The 22,843-nt window shown below is 38.8% G+C and overlaps 1 protein-coding gene across 1 annotated transcript in view; it reads right to left on the reverse strand.

Moving 5' to 3' along the window:
- Positions 1 to 200: 200 nt before the first annotated feature.
- LOC307157603 (uncharacterized protein) overlaps positions 201 to 22,843 on the reverse strand; it is a gene marked incomplete at both ends in the record, with an annotated part of 34,075 nt that continues 11,432 nt past the window's right edge. Inside the window, 6 exons of the mRNA XM_079869533.1 lie at positions 201 to 294; positions 6,264 to 6,377; positions 12,923 to 13,132; positions 13,344 to 13,580; positions 15,416 to 15,638; positions 18,338 to 18,436. Coding sequence (XP_079725659.1) covers positions 201 to 294; positions 6,264 to 6,377; positions 12,923 to 13,132; positions 13,344 to 13,580; positions 15,416 to 15,638; positions 18,338 to 18,436 — 977 coding nt within the window. The remainder of the gene's footprint in view (positions 295 to 6,263; positions 6,378 to 12,922; positions 13,133 to 13,343; positions 13,581 to 15,415; positions 15,639 to 18,337; positions 18,437 to 22,843) is intronic.

The following is a 22,843-nucleotide window of genomic DNA, read 5'->3' on the forward strand; positions in this document are numbered from 1 at the left end:
ACACATTAGTCATACCCCGCCAAAGATCTCCCCAAAGTCTCTCGATCCTCTGGTTGTAGACACTTCTACCACGAATGGCACTTCCTCTTTCAGAACCACAATAAATGTTCATAAACAAACAAACAGTATTGTTTTCTCCACCGTGGTCACATCTAACTCGAGATGGAACACCATACCTAGCTGTGGCTTGAACAAACTGGTCAAACACTGTCCCAGCCCTGTTGTTGTCGGAAGCTTGCAAAAATACAACCAGTCTGCTGAAGCCACAGATTCCACAGGGTCACTATTCTCCACCTAAAGATGAAACAAAAAGCTGTTATTTGTCTTCTGTGTTAGGATTAAATAAATTAATTCAGACTGCTATGATTACACATGGCAGAAATATAGGGTCACAGTAAAAGAGTATTTTTTACTTAAAGGGATAGTTCAGCATTTTAGACATGAATCTCTATAGCTTCCCCATAAGCAGTGTGGTGCATTGACCATGACTTACCCCCGACAGCGTCCTGTGAGCCGAGCTCCGGTCCAGTTTTGGTCAAGATGAAATTAGTCCGGCAAGTTTGCTGGGGTCACGGCAATAAAGCTTTTTTCTTCTCAAATCAATATGTGTTCAAAAGAGTGATATATTTGCAGCACAAAACCGCTGTCTATGGAGAGGTCAGACCTCGTAATGGCTTGGCACTATTTTCTTCCCCGTCATATCACTGCGCGCTGCCGCTACCTACAGCCAGCTGGGAGCCGCGCACGTGTCACTTTGTTTACAGCTCGTAAAGAGAACGATAACATGTCTGACTACAGCAGCGACGATGACAACATTGACTTCGACACACAGCCAAAAGGATATCTTTACGAACCTGAATACACAGATGACGAGTTACGCCAGATGGAGTTAGAAGGACAGAAAGAGAGAGGATGGACAGAGAAGTTGAACAAGTTGAAGCTGGAGCTTGTACAAACTGATCGCTCTTGGTGAGTAGCTATGTTAGCTCGTTCGTGTAGCTGTTCTGAGCACGTAAACACTGCTGTAAACACTGCCGAACAACTGAAAAAGTGGTGTGCGCCTGCGCAGCTCGCAGCTGGCTGTAGGTAGCGGCAGCGCGCAGTGATATGACAGGGGAGAAAATAGTGCCAAGCCATTACGAGGTCTGACCTCTCCATAGACAACGTTTTAGTGACGCAAATATATCACTCTTTTGAACACATATTGATTTGAGAAGAAAAAAGCTTTATTGCCGTGACCCCAGCAAACTTGCCGGACTAATTTCATCTTGACCAAAACTGGACCGGAGCTCGGCTCACAGGACGCTGTCGGGGGTAAGTCATGGTCAATGCACCACACTGCTTATGGGGAAGCTATAGAGATTCATGTCTAAAATCCTGAACTATCCCTTTAAATGAGCCGTATGTAAGATTGTGGCCAAAACTGGTACTGCAACCACTTTCAAATTACTGTAGAGCAGTGTATCCCATCCCCCTGACTCGAGGTTGCCAGATAGGCTGCAGGATCCAGCAGGAACGTTTGTAGCTGCATCTGTAGTAACTAGAGCAGAGCTGGCAACCCGGATGCCGAAACACTACTGACTTGATTGTGATTGGTAGATAGGTGGAGGGTGGCGCTTCAGGCCAAAACAGAACATGACAACATCAACATCAGTTGAGGGCTGCAACTTCACTTTTTAAATGACAATATCCTGGCCGGACTACTGTTGTCAGTGATATAAGTATTTGAAATGAACATGATTTCTTAATGTCTAGTGACATATCAGGGCCATTTTATGATTAATTGAAATACATTTCTTACATACGGTTCCTTTAATGTAACGTTACTGAATCAATATTATTAATACTTCTAAACCAACAGAAACATCTCAATTACAAGTGCCATAACAGGAGGATATTAGACACCTTAATTTATAAAAGCCATTTACAGCTCAAAGGCAAAGATTATAATAAATAAAATAATAAATAAAATTATATTATCTTGTGTTGTGCCTGTGCAGGATCTGTGCTTGGTTATTCTGATCATATCATGGTTAATCAGATCCACTAGTCACTCACACTAGTGAAATATTTTTTTTTCACATTTGCACAAATGTGAGTGATATAGTTGCACTGTAGAGCCCTGGAAATTATGCAATCCATTTATCATCCACATCTACCTGATCAACTTGTGGTTCCCATCTATGTGCCACAGAGAGTTGGGACCTGCAACACTGTAGGTTCTCCGGGTGCAGTCGGTGAGATAGTGCTCTATGTGCAGCTCCAGCTGGATTCACTCGGATCAAACTCTCTCTCACTCTCCTCCTCTGCACTCGAACACCCATAGCAGATAGTCTGGCCCGAACAGCATTAGATCCGATCTGTTCATTTTCTCCAACCAACTGCCGAACCACTTCATCAAGTTCTGAGTCCGAAAGGTGTGCATACCTCATGATATTTGTTGTTGAACAGCCTAAAAGAGAAATTCAATTCCATGTATTTGCATGTCACTGAACAACAGCAAAAATAACAATTGCAGCATCAGTAATAACTACACCTTGAAAAGAAACAGTTTGACATAAATACATTTAAATAGTTGTACACTTCTGTTGTGGTGTGATTTCAAAAACCACTGTGAAAACACATTTTACTTAATAGTAAAATGTGTTATCCTCAAGACACCATTTTAATCTAGTAGTAGTAGTTCTAGTAGTTTTCTCAGTAGTAAACTAAGCCACACTACTGGTTTTGAATGTAAACAATATGGCCATTGGTTTTCATGCTCAAAATGATCCAACTTTGTCACCTAAATTGCATGTCTGGCTTGCACATTTACCCTAAGTGATTTTTTAAAAAAAGTTTATTTGTTAACAGTAATCAGATCAAATACATATTGCATAAAACATGATAGTTAAATTAGCTTCTGCTTTATTAAAAATAAGTTAATTTACTGCTGGCAATCTAATAAAATCCATAGACAAACATGACTGGGCAGATGCCAGTAAAACAAAGGAAGCACACTTGTTCTATTACATGGATACAAATCTATCAGACAGACTATGTCATAGCAAGTGACATGTCCTCTTTCTGGTCTCCTTGGAGAACAGATTTGCCAAAGATAATAATTTGAAGACCAAGAGATGCCCACTGCACCTTAAAACGTGCAGTGTCTACCTATTTCTCTAAACATAAAAAAAAAAAAAACCTTTTCAAAAAATGTGCGCGTTATTGCGCGTGTATGGAACTGTTGTTCATACAGTACCTAAGTCTCCGTTTAACTGTTCTGACTGATACATCCAGGACTTCAGCAATCTGGGAAGCTGTAAATCCACATGAGAGCAGAGATTTCAGTTGTTCTTCTGTGATACGGTAGCTGGATCGCCCAAAATCACCGGCCTGGACCAATGGGGCTTGATACCCAAAGGTACCTAATGTTGTCAAAATACATTTAATGACAAGAAATGAACTAATATCCATACATGTCAGCCATTATCCAAATATCTGAATGAAGATAGTCTATCCCTGCATCTGTTGGATAGTATGTATACTGAATTAGACTCATCTACCCTTAAAACAGTACATTCTATATAGTATGTGTGGGTATTATAGTTACCTTACAAACACCGGTCGCAGGACATCATCAGGATGTTTATTTGGGCAGCCCCTCAAGCCCTTGATTTTAGCAAGTGTACTTCGAGGGCAAATTCCAAATGGAAGTGAGCATCCCTATGGCCTTCTCCATTCGAAGGGAAAAGCCCTTGAAGTGGGGAATTTGGAGTCAGAAGGTGTACATTATGTAGCCGTTTGGAATGCACAAAGGGAGCAATTAAATACAACGTAATTTCTCCATTATCTTCACCTGGGATGTTCCATATGGAACAATATGGGTTATCAGGGTTGCCAACTCTCACGTTCTCACTGTGCCCAAGTAAAAACGTTCTCACAAAGTGGCAAACCTGCTTTTGATATGAAAAAGTCCAAGCTTTCACATTTTGTAAGTTTTAATATTTTATTTCTTTATTCATTATTATTTCTTTATTGAATTTGTTGAATTATGTTGAATGAATTTAATCAAAAATACAGCACAACTTTGAATAACACTTCTTCATTTGATAACTTCCCCTTTATACTCGACATCAATAGACTTTAGATTATATAGACATCGAATAAAATAAGAAAAAATAGTTCAGAACCTGTTCTATGTTTGTTTTGTGAGAGCGTTCAAACATCCATTACTGTATGGATTAAATGGTAATTTAAGCCAATCCAAAAGTGGGAGCTTAAATAATGCCCTCACACATGTACTTGGTGAACTCCTCGTAGGTGTTATGGATGGGTAGTTTAAGTTTTACAATGCAAGTATTGGCCTCAGGGAACTTCCGCCCTGTCTCATGATTGAAATTCAGCGTTGGCTGCGGAGTAAAACCAAGTGCTGGTATTCTGTCAGCTCCAGAGGTGAACACCAGCAGTTGATCAAGTGTTATCTCTAACACACCATCTATAAAATAGTAAGGTAATAAAATTAATAACATTTGTGATAAGCAGGATTGTGCAAAATTCAGAGTAGCTCAAATTAAATAAAAATACTGTTACTCAGTAAATCATTAATTTACCTTCAATATCTAAACGGAAGTCTCTCCAGAATCCTTCCACTTTTGTTTCCAGTTGCCACCAATTGCTTCCAGGAGGGGACAGTTCCACTTGGAACAAAGACATCAAGTCTGTAGCTTTAAAGTGTAAATTGCAGGTTAAATTTTTCACAAAGATAATGCAATGTGTTTATTAAACATAAAGATAAGAACCGCCCACCATTGTTTTTTATACCAAAATGCTGAATATAATATGAAAAGTTGTCACTTTTAACAGTGGTTTTAACCGCTCCCGCTCCCTTCCACTAGATGGGGTGTGACGTCATAAGAGGAACTCACTAGTAGAGTTACCGGCATAGTCAATAGTACGCTAGCAGCTATATTCGCCTTATTCACCTGTCAAAATGGTAAACCATTGTGTTGTCATGCATTAAGTATGGTACTCTTCAATGTTGTATTTCTTTGAAAGCTATAGATGCCTTACAGAAAAGTTGGTTGTATGTTTTATTTGATAAAAAATTATGGATAAAATAACTCAATTGTAAACATACTCGTGTGTGCTGACTTCAAGGGGACCGTGATCCTGCCTGAAATGAGAATAAGCTATTCGCAAAACAAACGGGTTCAGGCACGTCAGATCAGCCGGTCGCAGGTCGAGCTGTTCCACTAAACTTCAAAACGCGTTCACCTCACGGCAGCACATACTCTCCACTGCTGATAGACCACACAAACACAGTAATGGGGACATCGATCTCTCTTTTTCTTTTCTGACAATAAACATCGCTAATTAAATCGTGAGAAATAGCGTGGATTGAGGAAGTGTATTACATGACGTTTGAGGCGTCGATGAGACTACCGATTGGTGCCTGTGCAGTGTGTGCATCTCTACAGCTCTGATTTGGACTGACACCATGTAAGTAAATAATGTGTTCAGTCTTTGTCCCTCCTGGCTATTCTACATGACGGCAAGATTTTGAAAAGACTGGCTTGTTCCCTTATATTATCCGGGTTAAGTTTGCACCAGGCTAGCCTAGACTAGCTCTAACGTAGCTAACTTTACTCGCCGACACCTGGCCAACCCTCCACTCATTCTCCTCACACCAAGCATTAATAACTCTTTGAGTACCATGGGTCCTGGCAATTTCCTCCCCTCTCTCACGCCTGACCGGTCCAAAATTGTAGGGCTGTGGTCCATAAAGAATTTGATGGTTTCCCACATCCTCTGATGAGAACCAAGTAACTGCCATAGGTTAAGTGAATCAGAAGTGCCATTCTGGATTGGCCATCATTATACAGTGAAGCAATACTGGCCCAACAGTGTCAGTCAACCCCTGGCCCCACATCTTCTCAAACAGGAGCAAGTGCACCATTTTAAATAACTATGTACAGTAGCAGTAGGTAGGTATGCTCTTCAGAAAGAAAAACAAAAACAAAGAACAGCTCACCCAAGTATTTTCCTTACAAAAAAAGGGGGGAAATCTGCTCCAATCACTTTGGTACTGTCATGAACAAAATGAAGGATTTGAAAACAAAATGCAAGTTACAATTTGCATTAACCATTACAGAAAAACTGTGGAAGTGCACAAATTAAAATGACTGAAGATACAAAAACAAAACTACATAAAATATGCACACTGTTGTAAGGCTTGTTTAGTCCTTCCTTCCACATAGAAAGTAATGTCTGCCTGAACTAACTGGTCCCATTCCTCCATGGTGGTGATATGCCCCAGAGACCCCAACAAGGACAGGCTTTCTGCAGCTTCCATAATGGCATCTCTAGCTGCTGTAATATCTCCTGCATCTGTTGTTCTAGAGGCAGGAAGGACACATCACATTTTAGAATCCAAGTAAAAGGATGCATACTGTTTGCGTCAAACTTAATTTAATTACTAGTGTAGGTTTTTTTTATCTCTACCACTGTGCATATCACTGGATATAAATACAAATATGAAAACTGATAATCTATAATACTGTTCTGTAAACAAACATTTGGAATAGTAAGAAACGATCCTCATTTCTATAGTGAGTCATTAACAATTATAAAATCACTTCAAGCGCATTGCTAGATAATTACTAGGCTACATAATCACCAATGAAAACATTGAAAATAAAGGATAAAAGTAAGTTTGCGCAAACTATAGGATTTTGCTTGTATTGCATCAAAATAGTGATTTTGGCCCAAAAAAAACTCAAATACAATATTTAAATACATTCATTTAAAAACTGCGCCATTGTTTGCCCAGCCCTGTTCTAGATGTACTTTGTCAAATGGTGCTGGAATGGGGGGATGGGAGAGGTCCTACACAAGCGATTCCAAGGCGGGATTAACGTTAAAACTTTTTTGCTGCATTTGCTGAAGCAAGGCATAGTTTATACCTAGGGCAGATTCCAGAAGTCATCTCCAAACACACTTTACGCAGTTATGTGCAGACAATATCTAAGACAATATCACTGACTTTTTCTTATTAGCATTACTCAAACATTAATCACTTCAATTAGGCCTACTCAATGTCAGTGGAAGAGAAACATGCCAACAGTAGTTAAGTATCGTTATAGTCATAGTAAATGGCATCTGATATTGTTGCATCCCAATCCGAAAAATGGAAGCCTGCACTCATGGTCTGTTTCGAAACAAGTATCAGTGTTTAAATAATCAGAAACGAGCATGTTAAGAACGGAAACTTTACACATATGAACCGCTGTGCATTGGGTCCTTTGCAGATATTTTCCAGAATATTCTAAATAAATACCTTTCTACAAGATTCTCTGAAGACCTCTGTTGAGGAAGCTGCTGGGTGTTTCGAATTCTTTCTATTATACTATTAAATCTTTCACTCATATCAGAAACGTAATCTTGATTCAACGACATCCTGTAACAAACTAAATGGCCGATGGCGATGCAAATCTATGTGGCTGCAAACTAGTAGGGGAGGGAATAGCCCTGTGATTGGCTGTTGCTTAACAAGCAATTTAGCAGTCCATAAAAGGCTTCCACCTGTTGAGGGCTTTTTCATTATTTGCTTTAGGTACTGTTATGTACAAAACTACATTTGATTACACTTAAAACACAGTTCAACATTCTAACAAAATCTGATCTTATTCTCTTATTACAGGTCATTGTTAAATTCATTGTTTCAAAATACAAGATTGTTGTAACAGGTAATGAGAGCATGTGGTTTAATCACCAAAACACATCAGTATGATTTCCTTGTGATTCATTACTTAAAATAAGTTTACCTCTTGTGTTGCAGTTTATGGTCTCACTTTATATTAGGTGTCTTTAACTATGATAAAAAAAAAGTACAATGTACCTATTGTGTTGATATTGTATTGCAAAACACTGAGGTGGGATACGGGTAATAGGGACAGGTTTGGTGGCATGGGTCGGTTTAAGGGTGGGTTGAGGTGTAAGGGACGGGTTAACAGTGTAGCCTAATTATAAATGTAAATACAGAAATTAATTACAGCTGTAATTACATGCAAGTATTTTCAAGTTAATTTTATTTATATATCACATTTTGCATCCTATTTTCAGGTCAAAATGAAGCTCTACACTCAAAACCATTCACTCTTGCTGAAAAAACAAACTTTGCCCTCAGACATCACACACAAGCCCTCAAAATCACACACACTACAACATAGTCTAAGACACTGGTGCAATAAATTCAAAACAACATTTCCAAAACTGGTAAGTTATGTAGCTTGTGGTTCCCCCCATCACAAACCTTTTCACATGATGAACACAAAATACACAACCAGTGGATACATTGGCACATTTTTATTCATACACAGAAAACACACACACACACACACAAATATTTTTTTCTGTTTTACTCTTTTTTTTTTTTTACTCTTTTTTTTTTTTTACTCTCTCCTCTAATTTTTTTTTTAGATTTACTTACAGTAAGATGTGTGTGACCAACATATGACAGTAAAAGAGCACACACAAACCATATTCTAATATGGAATTCGAATTGTATTGGAATGGTAAAGAGTGTTGGGACGTAACAGGAGGGCCTCAAGGAGACAATATGATGGACACGTCTAAGAATGTTCCACATATGGTTGAAATACCATCATTTGCCTAGAAAGATAACATTCTGGGAGTCAAGACTATAAAGGAGAAAGGATGCCCTCCCTTCACTGTCACACTCTGCAGCCTCTCTGTGTGACTGTACGAATGTTGGCCTTTTCTTGCAAGAAAATAAACCTCATCAAAGACTATTGGAAATGTTTGTCTCTTAATCAGTGATAGAATTTTGTTTGCCACCACACCTCCCTGAAGGTTCTCGAGGCGACGGTAAAGCGACTCAAATTTGGCCTTACTCGTAGCCGAGCCTCCCTCATAGTCATACCATTGATAAAGACATGGGCAACTAGAGTGGCTTGAATTTCATCTGAGACTGCTTGTCTTCTTGTCCTTGCCCTTCCTCCTCCTCATTCTTATCCCTCTTCCTTCGTGTCTTTATGGATCCATTGTTCCAAAACGCAATAAACTGATCTGGGCCCTTTTATATATCTATTGAAGTTCTGATTGATGTGTGTTAAATTTTGACTCTTAGTGTTTCCACTTGGTTAATTGTGTGCTAACTGAGCTGAACAGGCACATGCACACATAGACATCAAAGGGGGCTTGAGCACCTGCCCTTTTTATTCCTGGAGAGAAAGTGCCCTTTTTTCTGGGGTGTTTTTTTTTTTTTTTTTTTTAAATAATATATATTCCTGTTTGCTTCCCTGTCAAACAAATATATTTATTGAAGAATAGTATATCTAAATAGCAGGTCAGGAGTTCTGAAGCGCTCCCTCTCTCTCTATCTCTCTCTCCCCCCCTTGGCGTCTCTGCGCAGCGGCGCACATCGGCACACATCATACACACACACACACACTCACATAATCCCGCTTATTACATGGCTACCTACCAAATAAATAATTAATTTGACACAAAATATTGATTTAAAAGGGAGTTTATTGATTTAAACCCGATTGTATTGCTTCCGCTAAAGAAAATAGTACGCTCCGTCTCTACGGTTAGAATCAGGTTAGAATCCTGTGAGTCCATAGCAACGCTCTGTTTTTCATGGTAACGGTCTGTTATACTCACTTATCTATATAATGACATAATGTCATTCTATATACATCAGTGGTTATACTCCGCACAGCGGTCTGTTATCAAGAAATAACAGACCGCATTCTACATTGGAATTCAACCAAGCCATGTAATAAAATAAGTTAGTAATAAAATAAGCATATATCACCACCAGATATGCTTTAGTTATTTTGTTTATCCTATTTACCTGCATTGCCCTGTCAATTAGATGCAAATTTTCAATTTGTATTTTTGTATTTTGTCAATCATTTTTGCAGTGATTTTTTTCAGTAAAGTTAACAAAATAGCAGCAACAGCCCTCTTCAGTTTAGAGTGAATATTTGTGTTGATTTTAAAGTGTGATGTATTCTGATAACACCAAAATAATTCAAATGATGTGCAAAAATAAACAAATTATTAGTAAAACACGCCCCTCTGCCTGATGCAGTTATTTAGGTTATTCTAAATATATACTTAAAAGTAGTAGCATAGAAAATGTTATCAAAACATGCACATTGTGGAATAAATTAACTATTAATTATTGAATATTGTATTCAATAAATTAACTTTTTTAATTAATTTTTTAAAAAGGAAGTCAGAGTTGCGTTAATATATATACTTTTTTGTTTAAAAAAAAGAAAAAAAAAATGTAATTATGAGAAGTGCCCTTTATTTCACTTGAGCCCCTGCCCCTCAAAATGTCTGTACACGTCCCTGGAGCTGAAGCTGTGCTGACTTGAGTGAACAATTTTGAATGCTAGTGCTTTCTAAATGACAACATGGTCTAAGCAATGAGAAATGAAGGGATTTGTGTGTATAGTTTTGCAGTGACAGTTCAACAAATCTGACTCTTGTGTCAAAACAGGGAATAGTGTTTATAGTTTAGTGAAATGGGTGTGCTTTTTGATAAATGGCGTTATGGTTTTGAAATTTTAGTTCAAAAGCCTGGTTATAGTGTTTAAGCAATCGAGAAAAACTGTAATGGGCAGCCAATGAAGGGACTTCAGAATTGGGATGATATGGGCGCTTTTACGGCTATAAAGAAGAAATCTTGCAGCAGCAATTTGCACTAATTGAAGACGAGCAATTTAAGACTTTGAAATCCAGCAGTAAAGTGAATTGCAGTAGTCTAAAACGTGAGGTGATAAAACCATGAACAGCCATCGCTAGAGTTTTATGATTAAGGAAAGGTTTGACTTTAGACAGCAGACGAAGTCTTGTGCTTAAAAATGGTTTTAAAAGTGTGTCAGTGCCAGTACAATAAAGCATTGTACATATGTGTCGTGTCATTATGACATACAGTTTGTGCCTTTACTTTTGTCCTGGATGGAGCTGTCCCTGGATTCCCCTTCCTCTTCAGATGGCACTGTTATTACCAACAGTGTATAGATTACTTTTACTAAGATTACTGCAAGCAGATGTCTTTCATTAACACATTGGGGCGGTAGTGGTTCAGTGGTTCATGTAGATTGTCTACAAACCGAAAGGTTGGTGGTTCAATCCCCGGTTCCACCTGACCAAGTGTCGAGGTGTCCATGAGCAAGACACCTAACCCCAGCTGCTCCCGACGAGCTGGATGGCGCCTTGCATGGCTGACACCGCCGTCGGTGTGTGAATGAATGGGTGAATGTGAGGCTATATGTACAGCGCTTTGGTGGCCATAGGTCTGTGAAAGCGCTATATAAATGCAGTCCATTTACCATTAACAAGGTAATGTACAGGATTACATTTATAATCTTAGAAATGACATTACAGTTACTATTGTAATCAAATTATCTTTACTGCAGTTTCTTGAGCACTGGACTTTTGAAAGATATCATGAGAGCTGAGGTGTCTTTTGGTCAAAGACCAGGTTTTAATATGTTTTTTTTGTGTGTGTGAAACTGACCCTGAATCAGACCTCATGATTTGGTATCTTGCTCTGCTTGTGGTATAGGCTGGTGTGAGATTTCAAAGTAACACAAAAGTAATTAGTAAATGTAATTACTGTATTGCTCTTGCAATGGGAAGTGTAATTTAATGACATACAGTATGTAAGGTAAATTAGATGACGGTTGTAGCCACTTAGTCATATGACCACAGCATAAAAACACTTAATTATGAACTATAAAAGTATGGGATGGGAGGATGGACACTTTAGGGAAAGAAATATGAATAACTGATATTGTCAACAAATAATTAAAAAATATGTCATCCTTTATTAAAATTTGTGTTTTCATGTTGAAATTCATGTTGGAATTTACATAGCACTTTTTACTTATTTATGTAAAGAACAAAGTTATTTGTGATACAAAGACCACAAAGACATTCATACATAAATATATGTGTGTATAAAATGGTAGACATGAATTAAAGCAAATACCCTATAACTGTAAGCTGATATTTACAACACCAGTTGTCTAGTGTTAATTATTTTATCCAGAGCGAAGTATGCAGCAGGATAATGAAAAACCTTCTTATTTATGGCTATAATTTACTAATTAATTAATACAACACATAACTGTATACCTACTTGACTATTAGCATGTGAAAATTTTATTTTGTGCGATTACACACCCTGTGTAATATACCCTGTGTACAACTGGCATACAATGTTAAGATACAAATGAAAAATCAGTAATTTAACATCTTATTTTCAAGAAGACAGAGAAAATCAAAACAACAGCTCAGCATGACCTAGTTTGCATGCACGTACAACAGTTTTATAGTTAACTGAAGTAATGCCATGGTAAATTAGTTCCTTTTGTTGGCAAGATAACAGCAGCAATAACAACAGGAAATACTACACTTAAGACTCAACTATGGGTATTGATCAGTCATTTCTGTAAAGTATTTAATGTAGTGACATGTACAGTAAATGGTTCATTCCAAAAGTATCCACAATCACTGAATAAAACAATCAAACTATTACATTAATGTAAGTGTAACATTTTTGTACAGTAAAGGTCATTATGTTGACAAGATGAGATGGGCAAAGCTTGGGAAAGCCACCACTGCAAGAGGCTGTTGTCATTCACAAGCTCTAGCACCACAGTTGACTGTAGAAATAGTCCATGAAACATCAGAGGTGAAACTTAAAAACCGACCTGCTGTTTGTGAACTGAGGTAACAATAGTCCAAAATAAAAGCACTGTATAAGACATCCATTACACTTCAAAAAGTTTTTTGTTTTCCTTGAAACACACCTGCAGTCCAGTCATAATTGACGCACGCATAATTGACGCACGCAGTCTAAACGCATCCGACCAGTTAAGAAGCACTCATTTACACTGCCTCAAAATCACTGTCATCTGAACTCTCAAAATCAACTTCTTCACGGTCCTCTGGTATCTCCTCGGGCCCATCCTCCAGCAGAGAAGCAGCGTTTGGTCCTAAAGCCAGGCTGTAACTTGAGCAAACGACTTGGAACTTCTCCTCTACATCTGCAAGCCTTTTCTGAAGGAGACACAGGAGCCCGCGATGACCCTCTTCACTTAAACTGCCTAGAAGGAAAAATTAAAAGCGAGGCATGACAATACTTCCATTGTTGTTGAGCTATTCATTAACTGACTTTACTAAAGAACTACAGACCATTTAGATCCAGCCACAAGGAATCCATAATGTAACACTTGAGGATCTCAAAATGAGTGGGGTTTTATAGGATCCCCAAAAGCATTACAGCAAGAATGTAATAAAAGTTAGCATCTTACCACTGTTTCTGCCAGAAGACATTTGATGATATCATTGATATCATTGTCCTAATGTTTCCAGCCAGCTCTCTGAGATAGGTGCAGTGCTGTCTCATCTCCCTCATCACAATGATCTTTTCCTCTTGAAGCCGCACTTTTGACATGTACACATCAAAAATCTTCTTCTTGGTGAGGATGTTGCTGGATTCTGAAGTCACACAAATAACATCCCTTCGATTAAAATTTGACCTGTACAGTCTAAACAGCAGGCAAAACACAAGTAGTGTATGAACATCCCATATACTGGTGCAGAGTGCAAAAATGTAATAGAAATTTAATCAGATAAAATGTGGCATTTGTTTACAGTAGCATATACAGGATATCATTAGTTCACACACACACACACACACACACACACACACACACACACACACACACACACACACACACACACACACACACACACACACACACACACACACACACACACACACACATTCCCGCAAACCCCACAAAGTGAGGTCTCAGTTAAAAACCTCCAAACTGAGGACATGCCTTTCCCAGTGTTTCAAGAAGAAAACAATACACTTTCTAGACACTAGTTAGAGCTGCAGAGCTATACACTCCATTAAAATATCTTTAGGAGCAAGATTTAAGAAAAAGTTTTTAACCATCATACTGAGGACCCATCACACTATGAACTATAAATAGAATGTGTAGAACAGTGGTTCATGAAGAGCAGTCCAGGGCCTTCTGGGGGGCCTCAGAGGCACTGCAGGGGTCCCCCAAAGATTGCCTACATGACAAGTACATAGAAATATATGGATTTGAGTGTAAGTGAGTTACAAATCTTTGTTTGAATGAGTATTTATCTTAAAATAATTGTTTCATGATTTTAATGTAAATTTATGAAAAAGTTCATTCTTATCAATACTGTTCATTTGCATTTTTTGGGAGGTCTGCGGTAGAATTAGGTGAATTAAACACCACAAACTAGACCAAAATGTTTTAAGCATATTTGCCTTTATATGGTAAATGGGTAAATGGACTGCATTTATATAGCGCTTTCACAACAGACCTATGGCCACCAAAGCGCTTTACATAGCCTCACATTCACCCATTCACTCACTCATACACACACCGACGGCGGTGTCAGCCATGCAAGGCCATCCAGCTCGTGGGGAGCAGCTGGGGTTAGGTGTCTTGCTCATGGACACCTCGACACTTGGTCAGGTGGAACCGGGGATTGAACCACCAACCTTTCGGTTTGTAGACAACCCACATGAACCACTGCCGCCCCAATATATTGTTATATTGTTTGTAGAACAAACCGAAATTATTTGAGGGCTTAGAATAAGACAGTTATAGCAGCTTTGATCATCAATAAAATAAAAATAAATACAATGTACTGTTGTCTTGGTTAAAGACCAATGTTTTATTTATCTTTTGTCTCATAAGTGCAACATGTTTGGCTCACAGATCCAGATAGATGTAAATCTATTCATCTATTCTATCCACAACTGAAAAGTGCACAATGAGCATGGGTGAATGAACAACTTTTAAAGGGATAGTTCACCCAAAAATGAAAATTCTGTCATCATATACTCACCCTCAAGTTGTTTCAAACCTGTAAGAATTTCTTTCTTCTTCTGAACACAAAAGAAGATATTTTGAAAAATGTCTGTAACCAAACAGTTGATGGACCCCATTGCCTTCCATAGTAGGAAAAAAAAAAATACTATATCAGTCAATGGGGTCCATCAACTGTTTGGTTACAGACATTTTTCAAAATATCTTCTTTTGTGTTCAGAAGAAGAAAGAAATTCTTACAGGTTTGAAACAACTTGAGGGTGAGTATATGATGACAGAATTTTCATTTTTGGGTGAACTATCCCTTTAAATGTTACAACTAACTGGTGCTGAACATTGCCGGAACAACAGCAGAAAATCAAACTTTAGCAGCATCCTTACTCATTTTGAAACAGCCTTCTCTTGACTTTAATTAATTATCTCATTGTAAACATAATATTACTCATTTTGAAACAGCCTTCTCTTGACTTTAATTAATTATCTCATTGTAAACATAATATTACTCATTTTGAAACAGCCTTCTCTTGACTTTAATTATCTCATTGTAAACATAATACTTGACATCCTTCCAGGTGCGGTTCTTCAGTGCTGGGGACTCATGTGTGATGCACAACATGCAGGCTTCTTTCCCAGGCACTCGTCTCACAGCTATGAATTTGCCCATCCTTCTCTCCACTGCACTCTTTTCCTCCTCACTCCACGGTCTCTTGGTCTTTTTTTGAGCATCTGAAAAAGGAGTGTTTAATTGAAGTTAAATGTCATATTTGCCCAAATTTCTTACATTTAAGTCTCTCAATGTCAAATATTGTACTAAACCTATTTGTATACACCCCTGTAGAAACATTATGATGTCCAGGGTCTAAATTATTTGTAACTGAAATCAGGCTAACTTTGATAACAGTATCAAAGAAATCTGTCATGAGGTATTCTTTCATTGATTATACATATTCCATATATAAAATACTAAGGCTAATATGAATAGGTATTTTTAGTAGTGGTGGGCATAGATTCATTTTTTTAATCTAGATTAATCTCGCTGTAATCTTGGAATTAATCTAGATTAATCTAGATTTAAATGGCTCATTTGAATTCTGCCGAAGGCATTCAGAATATGTGTGCTACCCAAATAATGACTAAAGGGCACGTGTTTCTTAAATACAAAGTGACATTTAAAAGAACTTGTGAAGAAATGCCAGAGATTTTATTTTATTTTATTAAAACTAACATAATGATGGAGCTATAATAGACTCTTCTTATGAGCATATAAAACAAAACAGCTCCTTGGAAAAAATGAAATGTAGCCTAATATTGTAGTAGTTATAAACAAAGGTCTATTTTTAGTTCAGATTAACATTTGAGGGCAGCAATTGTATTCATAATGTCAAAATAAAACCAGCGTAATGTTACTTGAAAGCATTATAGCCTACTATTCCTGCCAAACTTCCATGGTTGCAGTGTTACTACAGTAAATCCATGGTGAATGTTGCTGATCTGTGGACACTGGATAGTTCATTCATGGCACAATGTTTCTTCCTGGCTTCCACGCGCTGTTTGATCCGTTAATAACGGAGAAATGTGAATGTTTCTCACTAGATCTCGCAGCAATGTTATTACTTAAGTAGCGAATTCAAATGATTTATTTACTGGATCTCTTGATCAAGATCGGCTCGCGCTGCTTTGGTCCAAACTGATAAACAACGGTCCGTCAACCACACAATAACGAGTAGCTCAGTTTTGTTCCGCTTACATTACGTTTGCCATTTGATGTCGGACAATGTTGACAATGACCCGCCTAAATTTAAAATAACGAAATTTTGGTCGGCAGGAAAAATGGTCCAAAAATGGCCTCATTTGAAAGCTAAGGCCTACAAAACTAGCCGCAACATTTTTGTTGCCACGTTTGTCACATTTTTGAAGCTTTTATGTCGTGTGTTTCGTAGTTTGTGAGTCATATCTTTGTCACCTTTTTGTCGCTCTTTTGTGGCTTTTTCATCACTCTATAGTTGTGATTTTTGTTGCTTTTTTATAGTGTTATTGTTGCTTTTACGGCGTGTTTTTAAATAGGGATGTCCCGATCCGATCACATGATCGGAAATCGGGCCCGATCACGTGTTTTCAGACTCGATCGGAATCGGACGTTACCTCCCGATCAGGACTCGGATATATATATATTCTCATTATTTTTTAACACATCAATATTTATGCGGTGGCACAGAGTTACGCCGGTTTCACATTGCACGCGTTAGTAAGCAGCGCAGGAGCAGGACACGTGCGTTTTCACACTGTGCTTTCACACTGGCAGCGTTTGTCACGCGCGGCTGAACCGCGGGTTGTGTAGGCTACAGACAGAGTACTCCATAATGGATAAGTTGGCATTGCTTTTTTTCGTTTTCAAATACATTTAAGAGAAAAGACTTGTCAAGAAGCTTATTTTATTAATAATTTCATTTATATAACTTTTGTTTCATCTTTGATTTTATTGTTATGGCAACAAGTTTGTTTTTGGACATTTGTTTTCTTTTTAAATTGCTGTTGGTCATTTGATTGACTGTTTAAAACACAATAGATATCATCAATGCACTTTTTGGATAAAACTGCGGTGTATTTTGGCCATGATCAATGTATTGTCACTTTAATTCAGCAAAAGTGGCGCAGCAAAAATAGACTCGGCGCTGAAACGATCGCGGCACTCCTGCTCTGCTCTGCTCTGCTATACGCACTGCCGCGCCACCTCTGCGCGCGGTGTGAATGCTCTAAAGCCTGGTTTAATCTGTTAACATGGGCGGCGAAAAAAATACGCGCTGCACGCTCTGCTAACAGTGCAGTGTGAAACCGGTGTAAGAGTTAGGAGTGCAGTTCCTAAAAGCACATTACTGGCTTTGCAAACACTGTAGCACTTGTATTTTTTATTTGTTTACATGCCTGCCGGGTATTTTAAGTTGAGGTGCTATTTGTTTATATATTAGACTTTTTTAATATTTACTGTTGCACTAAAGTGCAAAAGTGAAGAATTTATGTATTAGGCTACTTGATTGTTCAAGCTACCTCACAGAAGTGCTCTGTTTGTTAACAGAGTTGTTGAATGTTAAAATAAGGTGAATTAAATAAAAAATAAGGAACATCCTGGATCTGTTTTTTCGCTCTTCTTTATTCTTTTTTTATGTATTAAGTATCGGATCGGGACTCGGTATCGGCAGATACTCAAAATCAAATGACTCGGACTCGAGGGCAAAAAAACCTGATCGGGACATCCCTATTTTTAACGCTACATTGCCACTGTTTTTGTGTGTTTTCATCCTCTTTTTTGTTGCTTTTAGACTTGGGTAAAGCCAACTGGTGAAATTGTGCTCTGTTCAGGTGGGGGTTAAGAAGTTAAGAGGTAAAGAAGAAAATAGACAACAGCAGCCCTAGTTTCAAGATCTTACCATCAGTGCCTCTGTTCATGGGTTTCTTTATGTGTGGTTTAATCTTGGACGGCTGGTCTAGCATGCTTTCCTCTCCATCTCCATCAGCTCCATTAAACTCTGAAGACAAAGACACACAATAAACTTCATTAAAATTTTGAGTTCCAATTGAAAAGCTCCAGACAAGGGCAGAATAATAAAACAACAACATTTATAATAACATCTGAAAACTTCACAAAGAGCAGTGAGCAGGACTAAGGCTGAGTTTTCCTGATAACGTTGTCTCTTAGCACGATACGAAGACTCTTAAGGTATAACTTAACTAAAGGTATACCATTGCTAGGCGTGTTCCCCGAACCATACCTTAGAAAGTTGCTTAAGATATACCCTCTTACGTGCGACGTTACCCGGTGCTGTCCGTGGCGATGCCACTGAATCTGCTGATATCAATGACTCGAGAATCAATTATTCTCTCGTGCAGGGGCTGTTTATGTGAGAAAGCGGTGTTCTTTATAAAAGAAGCACTTCAGAAATAGTGGAAATTGCCTTTATTAGGACTCATGGGATATTATAAAAAAATAATCCAAACTATAATATCCTATAATAGCCTAGCCTACATATTTTTAAATTGTATCATATATTGCTGCCATGATAACCATTTCAAATGTTTACGTGCTTTCTTCTCTTTCCCATTTTTGTTCGCTGAGGTGGAGCTGCGATGAAATATTGTTCTTGTAAATACTTTCCAGCATTTCAGTAATAAAAGTTTACATCTTGCGTACGGTGCTCGGCAGTGATCAAAAAGGATTTAAACAGTGAATTTTGAATCTCTTCTTGTAAAGGCAATTAAATTAAATTACCACACGACCTTGTTTGACAAAAAACAGTAGGTACTAATTTGGCCAGGGATTTTTACGTGGGTTGGGTGAGAAAAAACACTGATATTATGGATTCGGACGGCACTAAAATCACCGACTTATCCCTGTAAATGTTTAAAATACCGGACGAGCCCATGAGAAACAATATTAGCGTCCGAATAGGACTTAACTGACAGTAGCCTGTTTTCACTGGCCTTTAAAGGAACACTTCGACTTTTTGGGACTTTAGCTTATTCACCGTATCCCCCAGAGTTAGATAAGTCCATACATACCTTTTTCATCTCTGTGCGTGCTTTAAGTCTGTTTGACGCACCCACCGCTAGCCTAGCTTAGCACAAAGACCGGATGTAAATGGCTACAGCTAGCATACTAATCCCAATAAGTGACTAAATAACGCCAACATTTTCCTATTTACATGTTGTGATTTGTATAGTCACAGTGTGTACAAATAACAAGGTCACATGAGACACAGACATTTTTTAAACGTTTAAATACTGGGAACTATTTTTTCAGAAGGCGAAGTACTGCTACATGGGCGGAGTGATTAGCGCAGCACCCGAGAAGCCCCGTGGTGATGAGAAGAGAGTTCGCTCAGAGTTGGAGTAAGAGTCAGCAATTACTAGATAGTAAATGCAAAGTTTACAATCATGGGTGTTCGCTGTATTGTAAAGAACTGCGACAATAAACAGGGGAATTCCAACCAAAAACGCTGACCTGATGAATCAGTGGCTACTTGCTCTGGATATAGATCCAAACACACCTGTAGACATCATCAAGGACTATCGCGTTTGCTCAGAACATTTCACTGAGGACGACTATTTTTAAAAAATGGAATTTGCCACACGGACCATGAAACGTGTGCTGAAGGATACGGCCATCCCATCGATAAAGACAGGACAAAGTGGATCACCTGCGGCCGCGGTAAGTGTTCCGTTATGTTTTTTTTTAGATGACTAGCCTACTGTTACAGTGCCATTAGCTAGATGTAATGTAACCTTAGTGACACTAATGCATGAATAGGGTGCTCACTACTAGTATTACAGTTGTACCCGGGCTCCATGAATCCTCTGTAATGTTATGGTGCGTTCACACCGGACGCGAATAGCGCGTGAGGCGCGAGTGATTTCAATGTTTCAAGTCAATGCAAAGACGCGTTATGTGCGTAAAAAATTCCTGCGGCGCGAATGAGGCGTAGAGCGCGGCGCGGTAGACGCGAATACGCCTCATTCGCACGTCAAGTTTTGAAACTTTCGCCTCTGACGCGCGTACATTTCGCTTCAAACTTTTGTTTTTATGCGCGAATGGACACAAAGTGGTCAAGCGTATAACTAGACGCGGCATTTTACGCGCTATTCGCGTCCGGTGTGAACGCACAGTATTGTGCTGTCACAAACGCGCTCTATCGCCTCAGTATAACAAATAAGCGGCGCTAAATGTAACTTTCAGGACTGTAGCCTTCAACTTGGTAATGAATTGGAGGGGGTGATGGGCAGTTTTCATTTTTGAGAAACAGTGACCTTGTTTGTGAAATAGTAGGATAACGTTACTCTCGTTCTGATTCTCCCCTCAACCTCAGTCTGTTCGGCATCTTGTCTAAGTTATATCAGCTTCCAAAGTTTGTAACTCCTCGTCTGTGTATTCTGGCTTAAAACGATATGGTTCTGGATCTTGGTTTGATACCAAATAAAAATCCTCTTACAATTCCTCAAAGTCAGCCATGATCACGAATCACGTTCGCTACTAGCTAGTTAGTCACGTTGGTTTTGTTGACGGAACGGCACTTCTCGGGTGCTGCGCTAATCACTCCGCAGAAGTAGCAGTGCTTCGCCTTCTGAGAAAATAGTTCCCAGTATTTAAACGTTTAAAAAATGTCTGTGTCTCATATGACCTTGTTATTTGTACACACTGTGACTATACAAATCACAACATGTAAATAGGAAAATGTTGGCGTTATTTAGTCACTTATTGGGATTAGTATGCTAGCTGTAGCCATTTACAGCCAGTCTTTGTGCTAAGCTAGGCTAGCGGTGGGTGCGTCAAACAGACTTAAAGCACGCACAGAGATGAAAAAGGTATGTATGGACTTATCTAACCCTGGGGGATACGGTGAATAAGCTAAAGTCCCAAAAAGTCGAAGTGTTCCTTTAAAAACGCTTTTTAATTAAATTAATAATATTGTATAATATAATTAAAAATCTAACAACAATCAGTGTAATGACAATTTTATTCTTTGCATGAAAACACTTGAATTAGCCTAACTGAACACTGTCTGGGTGTATTAAAACTTCAGAATTATATTCGTATAGACCTGCAACAGTGATAAGGTAAAGCTAAGAGTGGTCCAGACCAACCTTACGAACGTATGACTTACAGAAGGTATACTTAACTAAGAACATTTCGGGAAACACGTATTAACGATAAGGTACAGCTTAAAGGGATAGTTCACCCAAAAATGAAAATTCTGTCAGTAATTACTCACCCTCATGTTGTTCCAACCCCGTAAGGCCTTCGTTCATCTTCAGAACACAGTTTAAGATATTTTTGATTAAATCTGAGAGCTGTCTCACTCCTCCATAGGCTTCTAAGACATTATAACTTGCTGGCCCAGAAAAGTTATTAAAGGAGTCATAACCTAGTATTACCTTGGATACCTACTGCTGTATTATAGTCTTTCAGGCCCTTCTAAAAAAGAAAAGTGGAAAAAAAAAAAACACAGAGCTCCTCAGACCCTTATTTCTGAAGGCATTATTGTCTCACGAGATCTGATGCGATATTTTTGCTGTCGTGGACGGTCATTTTAATAATGCAAATGAGGGGCGCGTTGATTGGTGGCAGGAAGGAGGGGGGTTGACACCGCAGGTGACGCTTTAGCATATCATTACAAAATGACATCATGGCGCAAGTTATGAATGAACCCGACCTGGCCGCGACCGGCTTCCCGGCCAGTGTATAAGCGTTAGGCAAACAATATACAATAGCCGAATTCATGATGATCTCAGTCATTTGTTGTTTGCAAAGTAACGTTAGCAGCCATTCCCCATGTTTACCTCGAAGCTAATACTCCCGCTAGCATACAATAGCCGCATTAGCAGTTAGCTGCTGTTTGTTACACACAGTAGAGCAATAAAAACTCAGTCTTACCGTTTCAATTGCAGGCAAGCCTCTGATGGTGGGAATTGCACCTTTTTCCAAACAGAGCTTCGAGGCCAACTTCGCCTGATATTGCCCCAAATTTGTGTATGATTCCTGTGTGAAATGTTTAGCGCAGACTCCTAACGATAAGCCAGTTGAAAGGGTTGTTGGGACAGCGTCATTTAAAAATGAATTTCATGCACTGGTCCCTGATAGTTTGGTCCGTTTTTGGTAGAGAAAACACATTTACATGTTGTTTGTGGCAGTCAACCACAGGTGTGTACTCATTTCTCCATCTTTCTCGACTGAACTGAATATGAGGGGGAGAGGGGCGGGCTTCCCGCGGCATAGGTTTGCGGTGTCCATATATGGTATATCCTGCCCCGTCATGACGTCAAGACGGGGCTGAAATCAAAATCTCGTATTTGAGTGCGCGTGCACGCGCGCTGGTTTATTTACCCTGAGGTAAACAAACGCTTCACTTTTAAATATCGGCTTCCCGGCCAGTGTATAATCG

This window comes from Squalius cephalus, assembly GCF_949319135.1.
Source record: "Squalius cephalus genome assembly, chromosome: 4".
Taxonomy (NCBI): domain Eukaryota; kingdom Metazoa; phylum Chordata; class Actinopteri; order Cypriniformes; family Leuciscidae; genus Squalius; species Squalius cephalus.